This window comes from Molossus molossus, unplaced genomic scaffold, assembly GCF_014108415.1.
Source record: "Molossus molossus isolate mMolMol1 unplaced genomic scaffold, mMolMol1.p scaffold_m16_p_21, whole genome shotgun sequence".
Taxonomy (NCBI): domain Eukaryota; kingdom Metazoa; phylum Chordata; class Mammalia; order Chiroptera; family Molossidae; genus Molossus; species Molossus molossus.
The window spans coordinates 37,874,238-37,899,714 of record NW_023425357.1 but is presented as its reverse complement, the minus strand read 5'-3'; the positions used below and the strand labels follow the sequence as shown (position 1 = coordinate 37,899,714).

The 25,477-nt window shown below is 48.2% G+C and overlaps 1 protein-coding gene across 1 annotated transcript; it reads left to right on the top strand.

Moving 5' to 3' along the window:
- The first annotated feature begins 4,962 nt into the window (after positions 1 to 4,962).
- CES4A (carboxylesterase 4A) lies at positions 4,963 to 15,622 on the top strand. The gene is given in 18 exon segments (XM_036275871.1): positions 4,963 to 5,014; positions 9,088 to 9,290; positions 10,613 to 10,734; positions 10,819 to 10,969; positions 11,407 to 11,498; positions 11,501 to 11,570; positions 11,674 to 11,752; positions 11,823 to 11,860; positions 11,862 to 11,902; positions 12,049 to 12,107; positions 12,641 to 12,781; positions 13,307 to 13,390; positions 13,756 to 13,879; positions 13,882 to 13,908; positions 14,443 to 14,574; positions 14,765 to 14,837; positions 15,485 to 15,567; positions 15,570 to 15,622. Coding segments are annotated over 16 exon segments (1,335 nt in total). The 5' UTR covers positions 4,963 to 5,014; positions 9,088 to 9,290; positions 10,613 to 10,646.
- Positions 15,623 to 25,477: the final 9,855 nt, after the last annotated feature.

Genomic DNA, 25,477 nt, shown 5'->3' with positions numbered 1-25,477 from the left:
GGGACTGAAGCTGCCTAAAGTCACCACCGAGGGCCAGGAGGAATCTGACTCCCAGAGTAACTGGCTCTCTGTGATCTTCATACCAAAACCTGGCCCTGCCGAGCCTCCCAGAGCCTCACCTGTGCCTTGGTCTCCAAGGCCTTCATTTCTGCAGAGACAGCTGGTTCTCATGTGGCCAGCTGGAGCAACTTGGGTCTCAGCCTGCACCTGGTTGAGGGGGAGGGTAGCATTAGAAATGCCAGGCCAGAGTTCTAGGAGAGACAGCATTGGTGGTGACAGCAAGAGAGCCTAATGGTACCTATGAACTCTGAAGCCAGTGTTGGTACTGCCCCACGTACAGGGCCACCAGAAAAACACAGGTGGGTGGGTGGTGGGAATTCCTCAGTAATCTCCTCATTGAACCAGATGTTCACTGAGAGCAGGCTCAGGTCTGAGCTTCTCACTCTACAACCCAAACCCAAGCCACCTCCAGGCCATGGGGTAAGCCCATCTGTGGGCATCCAGGGAAGTTTCTGGGAGCCAGACTCCGGGCTGTCTCCATGAGCTCAGGCAGATTCTTTCCTCTCAGAGGAGACTCAGGTTCCCTGTCTATGCAATAAGGCTGGGCAGGTTGGTCTCATGCAAGAGACTGCAGGAGTCTGGCTCTGTAGGAGTTTGGCACATCCAAAAAGGCATACTGGAAGGGGATGAGCTAAGTTTTGGAGGATAACTAAGAATTCACCTGATTGACAATTCAGGAAAGGGCATTCTACACAGAGGAAACAGAATGAGGAAAGGCCCTCCTTTGTTCTCCCACTTTCATTTCCTACACGTAATAAGCCACTGTCCATCTGTGGCAGTGCAACCACCTGTCCTGTGGGGCCTTGGACAAGTCATTTCTCCATTCTGAGTCTCAGTTTCCTACAAGATAGGAATAATGATAATGATGATGACAATGACAACAATAAGGATGTTTGGAAAGTCTTGGCTGGGCCAGATCTGAAATTCTTTTTTTTTGTTTTTTAATTTTCTTTTAGATCTGAGATTCTTTTTTTTTTTTTAATCCTCACTCGAGGATATTTTTCCACTTATTATCAGATAGAGTGGGAAGGAGAGAGAGATCTACTGGTTGACCAGGGCCAGGGATGAACCACAACTGAGGCATGTGCCCATGACCGGAATCAAATCCATGACTCCTTAGTCTGTGGGCTGATGCTCTAACTGCTGAGCCAAACCGGCCAGGGCAGGATCTGAGATTCTTATATGTAGCACTAGGTAACTCCTTCCCTGAACCACCTGGCATCCTGTTTTGGGGGTGGGGATACCAAGGCCTCATCTGGTTCACTATTGGGCTTTATACATACATAGATATGTCTGACAAGTGGGGTGGAGTATCCTTAGTGGCCAGACTGCAGGGTGAGGCCATGGTCCTAGAGAGAGAAGAAGCCTGACAAGTAGACTCATGGTCTTGTCTGCCTTCTCCACCACACCCTTCCTGTGTCCTCCATCCCCATCCCCAGCTTTTCCCTTGCTTTGAGTGACACATGCTTAGTGCATACAAGTAAATCAACCTTGACAGAGACTAAGCAGCAGAAACAAGCAGTTCCATCACCTCTCCCAGACTGGACTCTATACTCTTATTGATGTGGCCACTCACAACCCACAGGGGAGGCCAGCAGAGTGAGGTAATGAGGAGAGAAATGTGATCCAGAGAGAAGAATGTGGTCCAGAACAGATGGAGCTGCTGGTAGCCCCTATTTCCCTAATCCCGCTTTCCCTGTTCTCCCACCCCTGCCCCTTTAATCTCCAAAGTGATGGTAAATTTTCCACTAATGTTGGTTAGAAAAATATGAAAAATTCAGAAAAGTTAAAGGAAAAAAAAAAAGAAGGAAATCAAGGTCACTGATGACTCTGCAACTCAGAACCAACCACAGACACTATTTTGGCATTAATCTTTCCTGTGTGTTACTTTAAACATCTTTGGAGTATTTTGGTATGTACTTTCCATGGCTAATCTGGTCATATTCAATATGCAATTTCAAATTCTGCCCTTTTCAAGTTATTAATCCACATCAGCCTTTTCACAAGTACTGATGACAACTGCTGACACAATAGATTTTCTGTGTTTTACCTACATTAACCCATTTAGCTCTCACTATAACCCAAGGAGGTAAGTATTATTATGCTGACTTTACAGATGGAGAAACTGAGGTTCAGAGGAGTTAAGTGATTTTCCCCAGGTCGCACAGCTCATAGTAGCAGTGCTTGGATTCAAACCCTGCAGCCTGACTCAGAATCACCATATGAAGCTATCTTCTGCTATAGTCTTATAGAGCATGCTATTACTGACGGTGTAGCATATACTATACTCTGTAGAGGAAACATCCATTCTTCAGCCATCCCCTTCACTCAGGTTGGAGTGAGGCTGTTGTCAACAAGATTATAGGACACTCACCATATAAACAAATTTTTTGTGTGTTTTGGACAGTCTCCAGGACCAAATTTCTCAGTCAAAGGATAAGGCAGTTTTAAGGCTCTCGCTTCATGTTGTTCAACGACCTTAGGAAAGACACATGGGCCATCAGAGGATGAAAGCACCTACTTTGCCAACAGTGAGGATGTAACAAGGAGTGGACACTGATGTGTCAGCCTGGCCCCAGGATTCAGTGGACACAAAAACCCCCAAGTCACATCAGCACATGAGAATTTTGTAGAAAGTGGTGAGAACCATTTCCACAACTCATGGGCCCCTCAGCCATTCAAGGCTTAAAAAAGAGTGTGGCCCAGCTGGTGTGGCTCAGTGGTTGAGCGTCAACCCATGCACCCAGAGGTCACCAGTTTGATTGCTGTTCAGGGCACATGCCTAGGTTGTGGGCCCAATTTCCATTGGTGGGCATGCAGGAGGTGGCAAATCGATGTTCTCTCTCATTGATGTTTCTATCTCTCTCTCTCCCCTCCTCTCTCTCTAAAATCAATAAAGGAAGAAGAAAAAAAAAGAGTGTAGAGCCCTGGCCGGTGTTTCTCAGTGGTTAGAGTGTTGGCCAGCGCACAAGGTCACAGGTTTGATTCCGGTCAAGGGCACGTACCTTAGTTGCAGGTTCAATTCTCAGCCCCTGTCAGAGTCATGCAGGAGGCAACAATTCTCTCTCTCTCTCTCTCTCTCTCTCTCTCTCTCTCTCTCTCTTTTCCCCTCCCTCTCTTCCTCTTCCTAAAAATCAATGAAATAAATGTCCTCAGGTGAGGATGAACAACAACAAAAAGGAGTATGGAGAAGGAATTAGGGGAGAGATTTTTATCAAAGAGAGCTGTTGCCTCTCTGTGAATCCTCACCACACTTCTTTTCCCTCAAAGAAGGTCTTTTTCATGAGTCCATGGGGGAAGAAAAGACATGCTGTCCTCCAAGGGGAGGCTAAGCCTACTAAGCTTGAATCCGCCAAAGGGAAATATAACAGCTTGGGATCATAGTGGTTAGAGTAGAGGGGACTGCAATGTGATAAGCCATACCTCTGTTAGCACAGGGCAAGGGATGTTGGGGGGTTGCCCATGTAGACCCTGAAGGATGGGGAAGGGGAGTCACCTTGGACCTGTCTTAGGCCTCTTTCTATATCTCTTAGGGGGGTATAGAGGCTGGGAAGCAAAGTTGGGAAATGACTGCCACATTCCTTGAGACTGAGAAAGGGTCACAGATGAGAATTGGGAGACAGAAGTCCCAAGTAAAAGGCACCTCCAAAGAACCCACAGAATTGGCCATGAGAGAAGGAGTAAGCTTTAATCATCTGCCAGCCTACAGAGCAGGAGGCCATGGGTCAGGTAAGAATTACACTGTCCCCCTGCCTTTTCCCCTCCCTTGATTCCATCCTGCTGAGGAGAGGAGGGAATCACAGAAACCCATTTGACACCCTGTCCTCAAAGCTCCGACAGCCCTGGCCAGTTTGGCTCAGCGGTTAGAGCGTCGGCCTGTGGTCCAGAGAGACCCGGGTTTGGTTCCTGCTAAGGGAACGTACCTCGGTTGCAGTTTGTTCCCAGCCCTGGTTGGATCGTGTGGGTGGCAACCACTCGATGTGTCCCTTTCACATCGATTTCTCTCTCTATCTCCCTCCCACTCTATCTGAACAAAAAAAAAAAAAAAGGAAAAATGTCCTTGGGTGAGGATTAAAAACAAAAGCTAGGACAGGAGTTCAGGCTTTGGTGGGAGATAGGGCGGGGAACAGTCTTGGAATGGCCCTCTCTTCTCACTTGCTCCTACAGCTGCAAACTTCAAACAGAGTCTTCCTTTGCCTGGCCAACTCCTTGTCCTTCACCTAGAATTTGGGTATGCTCCAGGGAACCTTTCTTTCCTGACTACCATCACTTGGCTCTGGGCTCACCCAGGTATCCATCTGGGTTCCCACTGCATTGTTGCTTCCAAGTCCTGCTGCTCAAATTGGACTGCAAGCCTGTGAAGGCAGCGATCATGTAGAAATGGCTCCCCCAGAATCTCCTATATCTGGTGCAGAGTCTGCTGCTCCATGATGATTCTGGCTGTGAGAGTCAAGATGTGTGAGGAAAGGTGATCAAGTGCCTATAGAAGAGACTGGACAGAGAAGCCTAAGGCCCTTACATCCACAAGGAGGAAACCTGGGGGCTAAGGGACCAAGTGCCCAGGTGTTGTGCTCTGGTCTTAGCACCTTCTATGTGGTCAGAGCTTAACTCGCACTAGTACAACTTTAAACCCATTGCACAAATGAATAAACTGGGCAGGGATTGCAGACTGGTCTGTTTCTTGAAAAACCAAGACCAATCTATGATGACCTGTCACCCCAAGGCAGAAACAAGGCTGTGGGCAGTCAGAGGGATGCTGAAAATTTCTCCTGCCCCAGCACCTACTAATGGGGATTGAGGGAAGATAAAAGTGGGACTACCCAGTGCTCACACACTGCAGACAGAACTACCACCTGACATCACCCCAGCCCATGACAGGAGCCAGCTGGCCAGAGCATAAATTATATTCTGTGCCTAAGCTTTACCCTCTGCTTGATGGTACAGACAGCTCTGGGTAAGCCCCCACCCCTTCCTGAAGTATCAGGCAAGAGGAACATGAAGAGCCCTGGACAATTTTTCTCAGTGGTTAGAGCATTGGCCTGCGGTCCAGAGAGACCCGGGTTCAGTTTCCGCTAAGGGCATGTACCTCGGTTGCAGTTTGTCCCCAGCCCTGGTTGGGTCGTGCAGGTGGCAGCCACTCAATGTGTACCTTTCACGTTGATATTTCTCTCTTTCTCTCTCTCCTTTCCACTCTATCTGAACAAAAATTTTTTAAAAATGTCCTCAGGTGAGGATTAAAAAAAAGAGGGATATGAAGAAACAGACCTCCAGTTCAACCTCTCCTAGGGGCAGTGGGGCAGGGGCATTTAGACAAGGTTTGGGTAGATGTGGGGGGCATTTCAGGGCACTAATCCACCTACCTGCTGGAAGTCTGAACATTAATATTTATATTTTTTATAAAACATGGTTCATAATTTAAATAATGTTGGTTTGTAATTTATTTTATATTTATGTTATTTATAAAATTAATGTTTATTAAATTAGTATATTAATATATATACTAGTGTGTGTATATATATTAGATCAAGATCTAAAACATGTCCAGAACTCCATGTGCCCCCTCCCAGTCAACACCCTCAAAGTAACCACTATTCTGACTTTTACCATACATTAGTTTTGCCTACATAAATGCATCAAAACTTTTTGAGGAAAACTGTGCTAAAACCACTTTCAGTATTTTGGCACATTTTCTTTTTGTGTTGGTTTGTATATTTGTACATAGTTGTGATAGTAGCATATATTCAATTTTATACTCTACTTTTTCACTTAAAATCTTACCATTAGCAGTTTACGACTTGAGTTTACAGTTATATTCACTTTGCCTACCTCTAGATATAAATGATGCTTCCCGAACTCACTAGAGTACGTATGAGTATGGTTTAATACATTTCTGACTGTTTTCATAAGGGAGGGACCTGGAAGTGGAATTAGAGTCAAAGCATGTAAACATTTTATGGCTCTTATACATTTTGCCGAATTATTTTCCCAAGGCATCACATCAACCAACAGTATATGTGAATGTTCTTTTTCCTTTATCTTTGCCATAATGGGGTGTCATTGTTTTTTACTATATTAGGTGGAAGTTGTAACTACTAAAAAGGTGGAATGTTTTCATAAGTATTTACATATTGCCTCTGAGTACAGAGCTGGGATCAAGATCACTCCACAGCAGCTCTTGTGCAAGAGTGTAAAGCGCTCTGCCACATACGTGCTAGGGTGAGGACAGTAAAATATCACTGTTGAGAGCAGAGCTCTGACGTCAGAACTCTGTGTGACCTTGTGTGAGTTATATAACCCCTTTGAGCTTTCATTTACACATTTGTTAGTACGATGATAGTAACGTTTACCCTGTAAGTTTTTTAGGAAGACGAGGTGAGATAGTATAAGCAAAGTGTTTGGCACGTACCAGGCTATTATAAAGAATCAATAAGAGTTGTTGCTATTCAATCATGAGTGAACCCAAGATTTAGGGCAAATCCGGGTAATGTGACAGACCTCAGCCTTCTGGCTCTCTCTGATAAGACCTCAGGCTGGCCCAGCCAGTGTGGTTCAGTGGATTGAGCATTGTCTCATGGACTGAGAGGTCCTGGTTTGATTACCAGTCAGGGCCCAGGTTTCGGGCTCGATCCCCATAGAGGTCATGCAGGAAACAGCCGATCCAGGTTTCTCTCTCACGTCGATGTTTTCTCTCTCTTCCATCCTCTCTCTCTAAAAAATAAAAGTTAAAAAAAAAACATAAAAAATAAATTAAAAAAAAAACCTCAGGCTGGTCACTGTCCCACTCTGAGCCCCTAGACCTTCCCAGCTCCTTCCAGGACCAATAAGAAGCCCATGTGAAAGGGCTTTGCAAACTTCAAAGAACTGCCCACACAGAGGTGTGAGATGATCCCTGGCCCCTATTGGCCTGCCTTCATGCTTGAAGGGCCATCATTACAGCCACTCCTTTGTGCCCAGATATTGTTTACATAAGATCTTTAGAAACCTGGGAATGTGAGCAGAGAGGTAATTTTGGCTACTTGCAGCTAGGTATCTGAGGTTATGCTCTATCACACCAATTCCAAATGCTTTTCAAAACCAAGTTGCATCAAAATTTCCTGGTGCAACACTGAGATTCTCATTCAGAGGGTGTGGGTAGGGCCTAGGAATCTATATATATTTTTTTTTAATCCTCACCCGAGGACATTTTTCCATTTTTTGTTCAGGTAGAGTGGGAGGGAGAGAGAGGAACAGAGAGAGAGAGAGAAACATCGATGTGAAAGGGACACATCGAGTGGCTGCCACCCGCACGACCGACCAGGGCCGGGGACAAACTGCAACCGACGTTCGCGCCCTTAGCGGGAACCGAACCCGGGTCTCTCAGGACCGCAGGCCGACGCTCTAACCGCTGAACCAAACCGGCCAGGGCGGAATCTATATTTTAACAATGATTTCCCCCCGATAATTTTGATGCATAGCCAAGTTCAATAAGACTTGGATCAGATTTGCTTTGTCACTTTGCAGAGTGAGCTCCAGGGGGTCAGGGCACAGAACAATTCAGTTTTCATAAGGGAAGAGGGGAAGACGTGACCTGGATTTTTTTTTTTTTTATCCTCACCCGAGGACATTTTTTGTTGTTGTTGTTGTTCAGATAGAGCGGGAGGGAGAGAGAGGGAGAGAGAGAGAGAGAGAAACATCGATGTGAAAGGGACACATCGAGTGGCTGCCACCCGCATGACCAACCAGGGCCGGGGACAAACTGCATCCAAGGTACATGCCCTTAGCGGGAACTGAACCCGGGTCTCTCCGGACTGCAGGCCGACGCTCTAACCGCTGAGCCAAACAGGCCAGGGCGTGACCTGGATTTTTAAGAAAGGGGCATCAGAGGTGAGGCCTTAGCAATCCTTGCAACATAGTGGTGCAAAATGAGAGCCTAGAAGAGGAAAAAGTGCCCATAGACAGAGACTAAATTCAACTTGGCCTGGTTTGTATCTGTTCCAAGAGGTGGCTATCATGTAGGTATGCCTGTAGTGTTTGTGTGTGTATGATGTATGATATATGAATGTACACTATATATGGATACATTGTAACCTATATCTAATTATACTGATATGCACATGGGCATGCATTTAACTCTTATATTTCTGCATGTTTCTTTGCAGATGATCTGTGCTCATATATACCTATGTATGTATAAATTTGCATGTACATGTGAGTATTATATGAGTGTATGTATGAGAATGCATACAGGGTAAAAGTAGGTTAAATTACCAGCCATCATTGCCTAAAAGATAATCATAAGTAAGGATACAAAATAATAACAATAATAAGACAAGTAATACAAATAAATAATACAATAATTAATAAATATACAAGAATAAACTCTGTTTTGCATACTCATTATAAACCTACTTTTGTCCACCCCTATATATGTGTGTGATTTCTTCCAAGAAATATGCCAGGTTAACAAAGAGGTATAGTCATATCAATATCAGACAAAAAGAAATAAAAATAGTCCTGGCAAGTTTGGCTCAGCAGTTATAGCATCAGCCGGTGGACCAATGAATAGCGGGTTCGATTCTGGTCAAGGGCACGTACCTCAGCTGCAATTCGTCCCCGGTCCTGGTTGGGGTCATGCGGGAGGCAGCCACTAGATGTGTCCCTTTCACATCAATGTTTCTCTCTCTCTCTCTTTCTCTTCCTTTCTCTCCCTCCTACTCTATCTGAACAAAAATGGAAAAGTGTCCTCCAGTGAGGATAAAAAAAGAGAAAGAAATGAAAATAAATTACATATTTATGAACATTAAATAATACATTAAATGACACAAATAGAAATATTTTGTATAACAGACATAACTTTTATATACCTACCAACACAGTTTTGAAATATTAAATCAAATAATGAGAAAAAAAAAAAATCCTGAAGAGAAACATAGAAAAAGCAGGCAAATACATAATTGTTATGAAAAGCTTCAAGCTGATGCTGATGCCCATGACAGATGGGTCAGTGTCCTTTCAGTGGCTAAGGTAATCCTTCCCTTCTCTTCCTAGGTGCTGAGCACACCAAGGAGTCTCTAATGGCTACTGAATTATGGGACCCTCCAAGGAAAGTAGATCCACATGGGGAAGATAACTATCAATGTCTTCCTAGGAATCCCCTTCTCCAGACATCTGTGAGTGCCCTCAGATTTGCTAGCCCTAGAGTGACCAGAGCCCTGGGAAGGAAACAGAGATGCCACCACCTATGCCCCTGTGTAAGAGCCAGAGGACTGTTGGTTGGGAGGTGGGCAGACCCTAAGAATAGTGGTGGACCTATGCCTGCCTCTGGATATGGTTTGAAAAACTCACTAAAAAGAGCATACTATGTGACCATAGGCAGGCCTGGGCCCATTTTAGGCCTCACTTTCCAAACCTATATAATGAGATGATTGGTCCAGATGATGTTTAAGGCACTCATAAAGCTATTCTTGGTTCTCTCATGAAGAGAGAACCTAGTACTATAGTCAGTAGTGGATAAAGCTTTGGGGAGCACAGAGGGGGAAGTGTCCAGCAGAGGGGGCACCACTTGAGCTGGGCCTTAAACATGAGGAGTTTGCTAGGCAGAAGGGAAAGCATTTGGCAGAGAGGACAGAGGCACAGAGTCTTGGAGGTGGAAGGCAAGGGGTCATTTGTATCTGAAACAAAGGTTGGCTGGGTAGATGACTTGATGGAAAGGAAAGCCTGGGTTGGTGTGGGTGAATCTGGACTTTATCCTGAGGGCAGAGGGAGCCAGGGAAGGTTTTAAGGAGGGGAATGACATGGTCAAATTTGTATTTTCTATCAATTCCTCTGGACAGAGTGTGGAGGACGAGTTGGAGGGGGTGTAAAGAGGCAGCCCTGGCCAGTTTGGTTCAATGGATAGAGTGTCGGCCTGCAGACCAAAGGGTCATGGGTTCGATTCTGGTTAAGGGCTTGTGCCTCGTTTGTGGTCCAATGCCCAGACCTGGTCGGGGTTGTGCAGTAGGCAACCATTGGTGTATTTCTCTCACATCAATGTTCCTCTCTCTCTTCCCCTCCTCCCCACTCTATCTGAAAATCAATGGAATAAATATCCTCGGGTGAGGGTTAACAAAAAGAGGCTGGGGCAGTGTCCTGGCCAGAGGTGGTGATGGCCCTCACAGGGCAATAGTCATTGGATGGAGGGAGGGGGCCTATTCCAGAGTTGTTTGGGAAGCAGTACAGAACCTGAGGGGAGGATGGGGCATGAAAGACAAGGTGATGTCCAAAGCACCCAAGTTTCTGGTTTGACAGTACCAATTAGGTCTGTAGTAGGGACAGGGAACCTCTCCCCAGGCCAACCCACTGAACAAGGCTCAAGACAGAGGGATGGATCCAGAGTAGGCCAACATGCCTCCCCATCCATGGAACCTAATGCTAGTGGAAGCCTCTCTAATGTGAATACACAAATGCACGTGCGCGCACACACACACAGGCTGCCTGGCTGCCTGGATTTTGCTTTTGATTCTATTCCCTCACTGAGAAACCATTCTGGCACTGTCACCACCTTGCTGGGCCCAAACTCACATGGTGACCACAGGTGCCTTCAGGAATCCTGGGGGCCAATCACTTCCATGGACTTCAACACACGAAAACAATAAAAGTTGCTGCACTTGAGTGAGGGCTGTCTGTACCTGAACGTGTACGCGTCAGTGTGCGGGTGTAGGGACCTTCTGCTGCCGGTAAGTACTGTCTTCAACCATTTGCACTCCACACTGCCTTCCTACCGCCGAGCTCAGGCCTCAGCCTTCCTCTCTGGGGTGATGGTCTGGTTCCCAGGAGGCTCCTTCCTCATGGGCTCCGCTTTCACATATGATGGCTCCAAGTTGGTAGCCTGCGAGGAAGTGGTGCTTGTGCTTCTGCAGCACAGGCTTGGCATCCTGGGCTTCCTGAGGAGGTTGAGGCCGAGGACCACGCAGGGGACCAGGGGTGGGGCCACCTAGAGACAGCTCAGAGAGTAGGTGGTGGAGTTGGCTGAAGTGACCGAGTGAAAGGAGAGGGACGTGGCCACGTGAGGTGATATGGTTTGTATCTGAAACAAAGGTTGGCTGGGTAGATGACTTGATGGAAAGGAAAGCCTGGGTTGGTGTGGGTGAATCTGAGGTGAGTGGCAGGGGTAGGAGACTCACCTCACGTGGCCACAAATGCTTGGCGGAGGAGGTGGAGGCTTGATGTCTCCTCAACAGGCAGGACCTAGCTCTAAGGAAGGAGGCATGGTCCCAAGACCAGATTTCTGAGGGACAAGGTGGTGCGAGACTGGACCTGGAAGGAGCAAACTCTTAGGACCCAGACAGTTGGGGCTGCGGACCCTGATCCTGAGTCCTGTGCACCCAGCCAGGCCCGCTGGAACTGGGCATTGCTGGACCAGGTGGCAGCTCTGCGCTGGGTGCAGAGGAACACAGCAGCCTTTGACGGAGATCCAGGCTGTACCTGTTATACCAGTCATTAAGAGCCATGTGCATCTCCAGACTGGTGAATGTGGTGCCTGGGCAGATACAGCACAGAGGCAGGCCAGCGTGTTCCCACAAGTGTATGCTTAAACTGTACAGACACGTGCAGATTTACATGTACAGAAACGCCAGTCCACAGACCTGCCCTCAGCTCTGCCATTTCCCAGAGTAGCACTACAGTACTCAGAGTCTTCATCATTCCTGACCAGCTGAAGTTTGCCAAGATGGATGTCCCCCTCTCCAAGAGTTCAGCAAGGAGGGCAGGATGGGGGCACCCCTAAACATCTCTTCTCTCCGCAGAAGTTTGCCCGCATGACAGGCTGCAATGACAACAGCACACATTCTGGTAGACTGCCTGAGGGCACAATCAGGGGCCCGAGGTGATTCCGGTGTCCAAGAATATGGTAGGTAGAACTTCCTTCCAGGTTTCTGACCCAGATGCTTGCAAGTCACCCTCCTAACCTGGTACCAGCCACCCCAGGAACATAGTTCCAGGAGTATGTAGAGAAACTTTCTTTTACTCCAGTCCTTTCCTCTCCCCCACAGAGATTCTTCCACCTGAACTCCCAGGAAGACCCTCAGGAGGTGAGCAGGCCCCATTCTGTAATTTGAGTATTTATTGAATACCTACTGTGTGCCAGGCACTCAGGATACTCAGTGAACTCTTCAGGCTAAGATATCTTACCTAGTGGGGCTGATGTTCCCATGGGAGGAGACAATAAACATTTCATATAAATAAGCTATTCATTTCTAGAAGGTGACAAGTAAATAGCAGGGTAAAGAGGTCAGCATGTGGGGGGTGGGGTTAAAAAGAAAGGACAGAGAGGGCTTCATTGAGAAGGTGACATTTAGCAAAGATTTTCAAGAAGTGAAGGAGCAAGCAATGTGGATACCTGGGGTAAGCATCCCAAGGCTGAGTAGCCTGGTCCTGACTATTGCTGGTCCTCTCCCATACCTGCCCTCCTAGGGGTCATCAAGCCCCAGATTTTTACCAGTTAAGGAGTCTACGACTAGAGTGGTTTCTGGACAGTGGTTTCTGCTGAGCTGGTTACCCTAGGCCACAGGGATCCTGAAAAGATATGTGGGAGGACTGGCTGGAAACACCCCTTACTTTGTAGATTGTGTGGTTCATGAGGCCCATGGTGAATGGTGTGGTGTTCCCAGATGACCCTGTGGTGCTTCTGACCCAGGGGCAGGTTGCACCTGTGCCCTATCTTCTGGGTGTCAACAACCTGGAGTTCAGTTGGGTCTTGCCTTTTGTAAGTGAATAGGAGGGGTGCCCACCACACTAGAAGTAGCAGAGGATGCCTCTTGGACAGTGCTGGGTACCAGGTCAGATCCCATTGGCCTGTTGGGGATGCCCAGGTGCTTGGAAATCTCCTTCAGTCCCTAAGCAGCGATAGCAGGCCAGAAATTATGGGGGTGGGGGAAAGTGTGGTCTCTTGGAGGTTTGGGGGCCCCAAATTGTTAGATAATAGCTTGGATGTATCACTAAGATTCCAGGCAGCTGTAAATCTTGGAGCCCTCCCTTGCTCCTGGGTCAGGATAGATATCCCAGCTTAGAAGGATCCCTCCCAGCTCCCACTTCAGTTCTGACCAGGTAGTAGTGATAGACCACTTGGCAGGAGGGCAGGAAAGGGTCGTGGGCCCTTCCTGGGCTATGTGCTCTGTCTGAAAACTCACCATTTCAATGGGTGAGAGCCTTGGGGCCTAGTGTAGCTCTGGCTGGAATTCCTCCCGATACCTGGACGTAGCCCACACCTTGGTTCTTAGCTTGTGGACAGATCTCGAAGTTGCCACTAAACTGGTGCATGATGAGAAAATAAACCATCACCAAGCTGCTCTGGAGTACCAGCACCTTCTTGTGAGTAGCCACACTATTAGGGGTGCTCAGTTTGGTTGGACAAGTCTACCCCTCCCTTTTTTATTTCTAACCTATTATGAGCTCTTAACAAAGGGCTCCCTGCCAGGATAAATATCTTTCTTGGGGGCTTGGGGTTTGGCATGGGATAAGATGGCTGCTGGTGGGTAAGGCCTCCCAGGCTTTAGGGTCATGACAGATAGTTCTTATACAGCAAAAACATGAGGGTAAGAATCAGCAAAGAAGGAGAACCTCCAGGAAGCTTCTCTCTTTCTCCCCTTCCCCCAGGATAAAAACTCCTGGGTCCAAGTCACTGGTGTGCCCATCTCTGGCCTAGCTGGCACCCAGAGTGGGTATGGTTTCCCTACCCAGAATATCACCAAGGAGCAGCTACCACTGGTAGTGGAGGAGTACCTGGGTGATAGCAATGACCATGACTAGAAGATGTTATGAAACCATGTGATGGATCTAACTGGGGACACTACATTTGTGTACTCATGATGCAGGTTGCCCGCTACTACTGCAGTATGTGGGGCCCCACTTGTGCAGTTTGCCAACTGTTCACCCCCCGTCTCTATACCTCTGGGCTGGTATAGGATTGCAAGATGCCACAGAAGAGGCAACATACTATCAACTGTAAGAGAGGCTCAGAGGCACGTTGGAGAACCTGTCCAGGCTAATTTGGGATTGAGGAACATGTACATGAAAGGCCAAAGGTGGAGCTGGAGAGGGTAGGCCTGAAGAACCTTAAAAGCCAACCAAAAGAGGAAAGGTTCAGAAGAGGGAAGAAAAAAGTTTCCATGATCCTTGCTACAATTTCATGATTTAAGTTTTAGCATCCCCAGTCTGCAGGTGAGAAACTGCAGCTCAGAGATGTTAAGTGACTTGCCCCAGGTCATGTGGCTAATGAATAGTGCCAGGCAGGATTAAAATCTGCTCCCTTGATTCTGAAGACCAAGCTCTTCCCCTGCTTGATACAGGTGGGTGGGATGCATGGTGTGGAAAAGAAGCCCAGGCTCAGACTTTTCCTGCAGCCTTCCTCAGTTTCCCTATTCCTAGATGCTGGCTTCCATATCTACATGAATGAGTTTGAGCACCACGTTCCCACCAGCATTATTATGAAACCTCACACTGACAGTGCAGACCACAGGGATGAGATCTACTTCATCTTTAGATGTCCCTTCTCTAAAGGTGCTAACAGCTCACCTGACACCCCTACTGAGTGTCTAGTCTCCCCCATCTTTGTACTGGTATCCACCCATCATCTAGAACGTTTTCCCAAATGAAAGCCTCCTAGCATGGAGGCAATAACAGAAGAAGCAGAATGGGATGTCAGCACGCCATGCTCTGTTACAAATGCCACATCCCATTCTGCCCCCAGGACATTCCAATGGTGAGGAGGAGGTGCCGATCCTCCAGATGGTAAAACACTGGGCCAACTTTGCCTGCAAAAAGCGAGTCTGGCACCCCAACACATCTGGGCAGTCTTCCTGATCAGGGCAAGACCTGATGACCAGCTGCCTCTGATGTTTGTCCCTGCATGTCCCACAAAAAAAATGCAAATCAGCCCATGCAGAATGCCCCTTCTCTCTCACCTTTCTTCAGTCAGTCACCAGGTCCTAAATGTCCCTAGCATGTGTCCCTCTCTCTATCTCATGACCATAGTCTTGATTTACTCAAGCATTCAAGTCATTTCCAGTGCTGTTTTCTGCCCAGCTCAATACTAGGAGCTGGAATTCAAGGATAATGCAGACATGATCACCATTCTCCAGCAGCTTGTTAATGTTTAATGGAAACATTAAATTACCATCCGGCATAATGAGAGCTGTACTGAGGGAACATAAAGCACTTTGAGAGCACAGAGGAGGTGTCTGACTGTGCCTGGTTAGACAGGGAAGGCTTCCTGGCAGAGGTGACATGTGAGCTGAGCTTTGGCTTGCCTCATGACATATCTCATCTCACATTCTCTCTCTTTTCTATCCACCCTCTTTATGACACTCAAAGGGTCTTTCTAAAAGATCATCTGACCAAGTCATTCACCTACTTAAAATTCTTCATGGCTTCCTATGAATAATCCTCTCTCCTTCCTCCTCCTGGACAGAAATCCCAATGGTGGGAAGCTGCCCTACTGGCTACACTACAAGGGGGGAAATTACCTGCAGCTGGATTTCACCACTAGGGTTGGTGAGAACTCAAGGACAAGAAGATGGCTTTTTGGATGAAGCTGCACCAGCATTAAGGACCTTAGAAGCAGAGGCAATTCTGGGGGTGGCTATGCAGGAAAAAGCCTAAGGGATTGTCCCCCACCAAGGCCTTGGGGAGACTTGCCATGGACATCTCTGGGACAAGGGTTTTGCTCTCCCCAATCTAGAATCTTTAGGGGCTCTCTACTACTCCCAGGCTAGAGCCAATATTTCAGACTGTTGTTTGGGGCCCTGCACCACCCTCTTCAGCCTGACATCTCATGATGCCCACATATCTCACTGATTCTATTATTTTAAGCCAGGTTAAGACTGTGCCCAGCTACCCAGCCTCAGGACAAGCCCTTCTCTCCCTCCCTTCTCCAAATCCTCCCACCCTTCAAGGTCTACTCGAAGCCACTTATGGGAAGTCCATCCAGACTGTCGCTGCCCCTATCATTGCACCCAGATTGTCATTTATCATTCATCCTGCTCAACCTTGAGTCTGTCCACTTTGGCCCGAGGCCTTGGGCTCCTCCAAAGCCTGAACACAGGGATGGTCCTCAATAAAAACATGTTGAGTCTGGTCGGTGTGGCTCAGTGGTTGAGCGTCAACCCATGCACCAAGAGGTCACCAGTTCGATTCCTGGTCAGGACACATGCCCCAGTTGTGAACCTAGACCCCAGTGGGAGGCATGCAGGAGGCAGCCAATTGTTCTCTCATCAATGTTTCTATCTCTCTCTCTCCCTCTCCCTTCCTCTCTCTAAGATTCAATAAAGGAAAAAAAAATTTTTTTTTAAACAACAACAAAATATGTTGACTTACCTGAATTTCTCCATCTGCAAAATGGTTGGGTATCTCTATATGAACCTTTGGAGGAAGGGAGTGTTGCTGCCTGGTCCTTGTTGGGCTAAGCCTGGTATGCTACACTCAATCAAGGGGAGCTACAGCAAAGTTGCCTGAGCTGTAAAATAGTTGGCTTTTGTCATCATATTCTTAAGTACACCCCTCAGGACAGCCACACTCCATGCTCACTTGTCCATCAGTTTAGGTCTTGGTGCTGCATCCAGACTCCTCACTCTCTCACCTCTCTTGCATTCCACCTCATACTCTAACCTGTCCTGCAGATGTTTTGTGGGGTTTTTTGGTGGTAAGATATATATAACGTAAAATTTACCAATTTAACCATTTTAAGTATCCAGTCCAGTGGTATTGGGTACATTCACATTGTGCAATCAATATCACTATCCACCTCCAGAACTTTTTCATCATCCCAAACTGAAATTCTATATCCATTAAATAATAACTCCCTCTTCTCCCTTACCTTCAACCCCTGCTACCCACTATTTTATTTTCTCTCCTATTATTTGACTATTCCAGGTAACTCATATAAGTGGAATCATACACTATTTGTCCTCCTTTTATGTCTGGTTTATTTCACTTAACAGAATGTCTTCAAGATTCATCTATGTGTAGCATGTGTCAAAATGTCATTCCTGCCCGACTGGTGTGGCTCAGTGGTTGAGCTTCAACCCATGCAAGAGGTCACTGGTTCGATTCCAGGTCATGGTACATGCCCAGGTTGTGGGCCCAATCCCCAGTGAGGCGTATGCAGGAGGTGGCCAATCAATCTTCTCTCTCATCGATGTTTCTATTTCTCTCTCCCTCTCTCTCCCTCTCTCTAAAATAAATAAAGAAAAAAAAATTTTTTTTGGTACGTGCCCCTAGCGGGAACTGAACCCCGGACTCTCTGGTCTGCAGGCTGATGCTTCAACCGCTGAGCCAAACCGGCCAGAGCAGAAAAAAATTTTTTCATTCCTTTTAAGGCTGAATAATATCCCATTGTATGTACATACTCCATGCTATTTATTCATTCATTCATCTGTTGATGAATATTTGTGTTGTTTCCACCTTTTGGCTATTGTGTGTAAGAACGAGGCGGAACAAGGTGGTGCAGGGTCTCCAGAAGTGCAGGGTTACTGGGAATTAGCCTGCCAGACTATCCCGAAGGAGAGAGTAGCAAGCGGCTTGTACAGACTAGAGATTTTTAAACTCAGGACTTGGGGGGGGGGGAGGGTGTCGGTCAGCCTAGGAGACGTGGTCGTCTTTGATTGGTTGGGCCTGGGGTCTCCCGAGTTCTTGATTGGTTGGGGGCTGGAGTCTCCTGAAACTTGTTTTTCTTGTCCAGCAACCAACCTTTTGCAGTTTTGGGTGCGTTAGGGTGGTTCCATCATTCTGTTCCGCCTGACTGGAGCGATGGGTTTTGGTTTCTTGGAATGAGAGGTTTAGGGCAGTAATATGGAAGTTAAGAGCTAACACTGTGAATAATGCCATGAACACTCATATAGTGTCCCAGAGACTTTATGTCCTAAACCATGTTGATTAAGCTCTATATTCTTAGGGTTTCCTGAATCACTGAGACAACTGGATGCTGCAGAGACCTGTGGGGTGAGGGGCACCCAATCTCTATACTCCAGTATCTAAGCCCCAAAAGCAAAGGGATGGTTGGAGGAGGGTGAAAATTCCCTTTCTTCACAATAAATCTGTCACATAGATTTTATTACCATTATTTTATAGGTGAGGAAACTGAGAAAGAGACATAAAAAGCTTGCTCAAGGTCATGACCTCATGGTAGCAGAGTGGGAAGCTAATCTAGGCCTGGCTGATTCACCCTTCCATTTCTAACCTGACCTGGAGCAATCCCTGAGGAAGGGTGGCCCCCAGAGGAGGTGTGACAACTCCATTCTCAGGGAGTTGTCAGAGACAGCAGAATATTCTGTCCACTTCTAACCAAGGGACAGGCAAATAGTCACTCAACAGTGAAAACCTGAGTGAGAGCTGGGAGCTCATTCCCCTAGAAGGTGGTCCTAGGCAGCCTATACAGAATTTAGCAGGGGCTGAGGTCTGGCTGGGCTTCATTCACCCTAGTGTCTGCAGGGGACATCCTGGCCTGGGGGGAGGGGGTCCAGAGGTCTGACTCCAAGCTGGTCTAGAGCTGCTTGTGAAGGTCCTTCAGTTCTCCCCTCCAGGCTTTTCACGTGTAGTAGAAGGAACCTTTTCCAGCCAGCCACCTGCCTAACGGTAATTCTTTCCCAGATTAGAGGGAGTGCCGTTGAGCAGGAGCTGGGGTTCAGTCAGGTCCCAACCAGGCTGCAGCAGATGCCAGGATCAGAAAGGACTATCAGGGAACCCTAGGACCTCCTCTAGAAGTTCAAGCCTGGAAGAACTCTGGTGGGCAGACTGGATGGTGGGCTGACCCTGCCTCCCACAAGCCCCCGATCTGAATCCTCTCCATCCAGTTAGTATTGCTGGATGAGGTGAGAGGGGAGGGCTACCTACTGCCCTGTCTCCACTCTGTCTTTCTGCCTGTCCTAGGGTTCCCCATGGCCACCCAGAGTCCTAAAGCTAAAGCTCCAGCCAGGCCCCACCTCTCAGGGAGCGGTTTTTAGAACTGGTTGGATCTTAGTGTAGCCCCGCCCTCTCAACACACACACACACACACACACACACACACACACACACACACCTTTGTGACCCACCCCACCCCCCTTCGATTTACCCGTGTAGCCCCGCCCTCTCAACACACACACACACACACACACACACACCTTTGTGACCCCCCCCACCCCCCTTCGATTTACCCGGCTCCCCAGGGCCACCATGAGGACAAGGGCCCCTGTGCAAAGCTGGCTGGGGAACAGCACGAAACCTGTCTCCTGAAGGCCCCTGCGGCTCAGTTCCTGCTGAGCTTGACTCCCCTCTCCGGAAGCAGCGCCCCTTCCTCTCCTCCAACACCCGGCCAGCCACCCCCTGTCCCCGCTCCAGCAGCAATTACCGGCTGGGGAAGCTGGGGAAGGGCCAATTAGTGTGGGAGATGCGGCCCCTGCACAGGGCCCCCCTCTGACCGCAGCCCCCGAAGCGCCACCGCCTTCTCCCGCCCCCAGACTCCTGCCACAGTCTCGCCCGCCGCCCTCCTTGCCTGGCCGACTGCGCCGGCTGCCTAGAGCCCCGGGGGACGCGCCGTCCGGCCTCCAGCCAATTGCAGTGATGGATCTAGCTGCCTGGCGCGGGGCCAAAGCCCTGGCGGATGCGGGGGCGCCGGGAGCTGAAACGCCAACGCTGGGCTGTGGGGGCAAACGGAATGGGGCCTCCCTCCCTGCAAGGGCTCCTGCCCTCCCCAGCCTACGCCTTGGGGCGTGGTGGGAGTGGAGCAGCCTCAGTCTCAGGCAGGCAACTGAGGCATTCCGGACAGGGGCCATCTCTGCTCAAGCCCTCTATGGCTACATAGTCCTCTTGGCTTCAGGACCTCCAAGGCTAGACCTGAGCTGGCCACTCCCAGAGCAGTTTCCTCCTGGTGGCCTGGCAGGGCCCGGCCTTAGAAATCCTTGGCTGTAAAGGATCAGCCTCCAGTGGCTAGGAGGTAGGCAGCAGGATGGGTGGGCAGTGTAGGGCCACAGGTGTTCATCACTGATCAGGGAATACATGAACTTCCTCCCCTGGGCCCATGCCCTGCACAACCTCACTTGCACACCCGTGGGCTCTGGGAGACCCAGAAGGATCACTCCTGCCCTCCAGAAGCCCACAGACTAAGTGGGCAGAGGCTCTAGGAGCTTGGCTGGGACCTTAAGAAACTCTGAAGTCCAGGGAGGCACCAGGTAAAGGAAAGAGGGGCTGTAAGAGGGAGCAGTGGTGCCCTGGCCAGTTTGGCTCATCAGTTAGAGAGTTGGCTTGCGGTCCAGAGAAACCCTGGTTCGGTTCCTGCTAAGGGCGGCAGGTACCTCGGTTGCAGTTTGTCCCTGGCCCTGGTTGGACCTTGCGGGAGGCAGCCACTCAATGTGTCCCTTTCACGTCAATGTTTCCCTCTCTCTCGCTTTCTCTCTCCCCATCTCTCTCTGCCTCCTGCTGAACAAAAAAAATGGAAAATGTCCGGTGAGGCTGAAGTTTCTAGAAGGGAAGGAATAGTCAGGTGAGGTAGGGTTCACTTGGAAAGTCCACAAATGGAGCTGACAAGAGATATGCTGCACAATACTTTTGTTTCCCCCATCAGTGCCCCAAAGGGCTGGGTTAGAGGTGCTGAGGATCCCTGACCTGCCCTATGTAGTGGCATGGGGTTGAGGGTGGCCTTTTTTCAGTACCACACCCTCTACCCCCACCTCTTTCAAGTCTTGGTAGGGAAGGGCTGGGGACTTTCTGTGTGCTATAGAACCTCCCTCTAGCCCTGTTACCTCCCTCTGGCCCTATTGGGTCAGACTTTCTATGAGGGAGAGGGGACCACCTCTTTAAAGGAGCGAGAATTTCCCTTTCTATGTACCAAGGCCATTAACTGTGTGGAGAGGGAGAGAGTGCCTATGAGAAATTGGGTTGTGGGGACTCAGTGAGGAAGGGACACAAAAACACCACCTGAGTCCTTCATGGAAGGAAGTGGAAGTGTATTAAAGCATGAGGAAAGGAATAGAGAAAGTTGAAAGAGACAATGGACCGCTCTATCTGCCAAGAAAGTCAGGGGGTGAGGAATGAAACAGAAGCAGGTGGACACAAGGCCAGACAGGCACATGGACAGAGAGCCAGGGCAGTGCTGGGGGCTATTCAGGCTGGATGAAGGCAGTACGTGGGCACTCAGAAGGTAGCAATGGGCAGGAATGTTTCTCATCCAATACTTGACCACTGAGATCCCCTAGGAGAAGATGGAAAGGGAGATGACTTACTTAACTTAGGCTAGGGTGGGGAGACAGGGAAGGCTTCCCAGAGGAGTGTCCAAAAGAATCAGTAGGAAAGCATGGAGGGAATGGAGGCGGAGAGGGACGGGAAGCCATGTCTGCCAGAAGGTACAGAAGGAGCAAAGGCCTAGAGGCAGGAATTAGTCTGTTCTATCCCAGCAGCTCTGTGTCAGTATGGCCCACACAGGAAATCTAAGAGAGAAGACATGGTAGTGGTGGTGGTGGGGGCATTGAGGAGCCATGGGAGGGACATGTCCTGGTCAGACTCATCTTCCAGAAGGATCTTTGCATTTACAGAGTACAGAGTCACTGGAGGAGAGAGTAGAAGTAGAAAGACCAGGGGAGGGTGGTGCAGAGCAAATAAGTTCATAGAGCAGATGGACAGGACTTGCTGACAATGAGGGGAGGGGAGGGGAAGTAGAAGTTGAGAGAGACTCCTAATAAGTACCTTGTTGTTCCAAGGAGTTGTGGGCCAAGGCAGGAGGTCAGCTCTGACCAACTCCTTCTCCCACCCATAGGATGGCCCCTAGGCACTCTGGTTCAGAGCTCTTCTATGCAGCCTAGGCTGGGAATTCATGTGACCCTCTCCCCAGGGTCAGGGGAACCTCAGCCCCTACCCACTGGGACCAGGAAAAAGCACAAGAGGGAGTCCAGTTCAGACTAGGGGTACAGGGAGGGCCAGGTGTTTCTGGGAAACCTCCCCTCTCCCTCTTCAGCCCCATAGGAAACCACTTAAGACAGCATGCTGGCCTCCCACCACTGACCCTCTGTAATCATAATGATAGTTCCATGGCCATGAGGAATTAAGTTTGTGCCTATTTGTCTGTAGAGCAAGTCAGAAGGGGAGGACAACCCATTTGAGCCCTGAAAGAACTGAGAAGCTGAGATCAGATGACTTAATGGAGCAGAGTTCAGCATGCTTCTTATAGTCAGAATTTGGGAGCTGTATGTACCTGTCTGGGCCTGTCGCTCCTGACCCTTTGCCTCTCTTGGCCTTGTTCTCCTCAGCTGTGCACTGGGAATGATACCTGTGGTAGGACACTACTTCAATCCAGTCTCCTCCATCCATGGTCTAGGACTCCTATTCATTCCCAGCCTTTTCAGCCACAGGCCTGTGGAAGAGCATGCCAGTGACTTCATCAAGGAGCCACTGAGTGATCATTATAGATTTCCTACAGTAAAGGAGCAAGAACCCTTTTAATAAGGAACCTGAATGGAAGAAAAGCCTTTTAGGGAATTAGCATCAGTGGCAAGAATATTCATCAAAAGCTGGTAGAGTTGCCTCTGGCTGATTCATTTCTCTTTTCTAAGGAGCAGCTCTTCTGGCCTAGGGGAAGGACTTACAGAGACCTCCAAGGCCTTTCAGAGACCCTAGACCAAAGACTCCAAAACTCTGGCCCTGTTGCTGGGCCTCTCAAGCACCTGCTAGAGGCACCACCATAAATTTGTTGCTCTGGAATCATGGGATTCTGCATTGCTAGTAAAGGCTGCTGATGAGCAGGGGCCATGGATTCTAATACAACTGTTCCCACTGCTGTGTGATCTCAGACATTCAGTTGGCCTCTCCCATCCTCCCTGCCAGAAGAAACCCTGACATTGCCTAGCTTCTAGGTAACTAATATATCTACAAAACTCAGCAGATCTTTTTCTGAGAGTGAGGATGCAACCATACCCAAACAAACCTTGGTAGTGGAGTCTAATGGGAAAAGCAGGGAAACTGCCTGGATATGGAACCCATCATCCTGGGTGGCACATGCCTCCTTCTTATAGCACCCAGATATGGCAGGGAGAAGAGCTGTTGCAGCGCCACTGCACCCCTTACATTGTTTACAGTGTGAATGAGCCCCTGAGTATAACATGAATTCCACGACCTGCCTCCTCTGGGTTTGCCACCTACACACACATTTATACCATGCATGCCTCAGTGATTAGGTGATTGCTAGGTCACAACCTAACTCACAACATCATGTTGGGCAGTCTTCACAGCCCAGTGTATTCCCTCCAGCTTATTCATGGCATCTTTGTGTCCATCTCAATCTCCAACACTACCTAAGTTGCAAAGGCATGCTGGGAGCTCCCCTTGGGCAGGAGGGAGCAAGATGAAGTTAGCATAAGGTGAGGATAGGGAAGCTACCAAGACTGTGGGGTGCCTTTGAGGAGGTTGGTTCAGTCTCTAGGGCAGGCATTGATGAGGAGATTCTGTGGGTCAATCATTCTGCCCAGTACAGTAGAGAGAGACTTCTCAGAGGCCTCTAGACCCACACTTAATGAAAAAGTATGAATTTGTCTAGCTGAGAAAGAGGAAAGAAGCAAGCTAGACAGAGGAAGCTAGCCAGGGCTGAAACTGAACTCCTTGCCTATTCATAAAAGTCTATGAGAGACAAACTGATGACATTGCTGAAAAGTAAGATTTCAAGTACTTATTGTTTGCCTTATTAATTGTTCTTGTGTATTTAGAGGAAAGGCAGGCTGTTGAGGTGGTCATAGGTTAGTAATTCTTATGGCCTGTTTACAAGCCAATATTACAGCATGATGGGAAACCTGATCTGCCAGGATGGTTAGAGCTTGGGAAATTTGGGAAAGAATCCAAGAACAGGGCAGGGTGTCAAGGTATCATCAGCAGGGAGACAAGAGGAGAAAAGGTAAAAGAGGAGGCATTTGGCTTCAAGAGTCAATAATGAGCTAGAAATGAATGTTGAATTATTCAACCTCCTTTATTGATCCATTGATCTCTATCTGCAGGTCTTGGTTGGCATTTCCTGTGTCTGAAATGCTGAGAAGAGCAATGTGGGGAGAAGAGAACTGATTTTTTTTTTATCCTCACCCGAGGACATTTTTTCCATTTTTTGTTCAGATAGAGTGGGAGGGAGGGAGAGAGAGAGAGAGAGAGAGAGAGAGAGAAACATCAACGTGAAAGGGACACATCCAGTGGTTGCCACCCGCACGACCCAACCAGGGCCGGGGACAAACTGCAACTGAGGTACGTGACCTTTGCGGGAACAGAACCCGGGTCTCTCTGGACCGCAGGCCGACACTCTTATCTGCTAAGCCAAACTGGCCAGGGCGAGAACTGATTTTTAAGACACAAGAAAAGAGAAATTTGGCAACAGTTATCAAGAACCTTTAAATGCCTGGTTCCAGAAGTAGTGGTTCTACTTCCTTTATAGTGGTTCTACTTCTGGAACCACTATTCAAAACTTTTAAGAGAAAGCCTTAAGCACTATGCTGTTCACAGAAGCCTATGTTGTAACAGTGAATAACAGGAAACAACCAAAATAAATGCCCAACAATAAGTGATTGGTCAAGATACCATTAGGAGTTTTATATGATTACATATAAAAATATTTATGCCATAGGGTTAGGATAATGGAGCATTCAAAACTGAACCTATAGTATGTCATAACTATGTGAGGAAATGTGGATGGAAGGAGGCCAAAGAAAATATACTGAAATGTTAGCAATGATTGTTTTGAGGTAATAGGACTCTCTTCTTTTCCTATATTTCCTAAAGTTTCCACCAAAAACATACACAAGTTTTAAATAATTAAAACAAATTCAGAGACACTCCTATGAAGACTGCACAGTAGTAAAATCAACACAAATTAGTGGGGAGCCAAATCCTCCCAGAACCCAGGGTGTTGCAGTGTTTTAGGTGTGCTGACCATCTCCCTGGCATATTGTATGGACCTAAATGATAGAATAAGGGGATGCTGTGGGGCAGTCACTCTGTGGAAGACAATCAAAGGCCCCTGAACTTATATTTAAAGAAAATGTATGATTTTTCCCAGCAGAGAAACAGGAAAAAGTCATGCTAGATAGAGAGAGCAGTAAAAGCAAAGGCCCTGAGGCATGTGGGAAATGCAAGCAGGCCAGTATGACTGGATTGCAGGGTGTCGTCGGGAGAAATGATGGGAGATGGGATTGGAAAGGAAAATATGACCGTCAGGGGTCATGAATGCTGAGCTGAAGGACTTTGCTTTCTGACACAGGCAAATTGGAGACTTGGGGGAGGGGGCTTAGGGAGGAGGGCAGTGTGGTTAGCGCTCACCACTGTCATTCTCTAGTCCCCTGGTCTAGTCTGTTTCTCATCACCCACCAGAAACTTAAGGGAAAGGAGAGTAGTCCAAAGCAACCCTCAAAGACGGTCAGCCAGGCCTCCTGACCCAGCCTGGCCTTCTTCCCACCACACCAGGCTC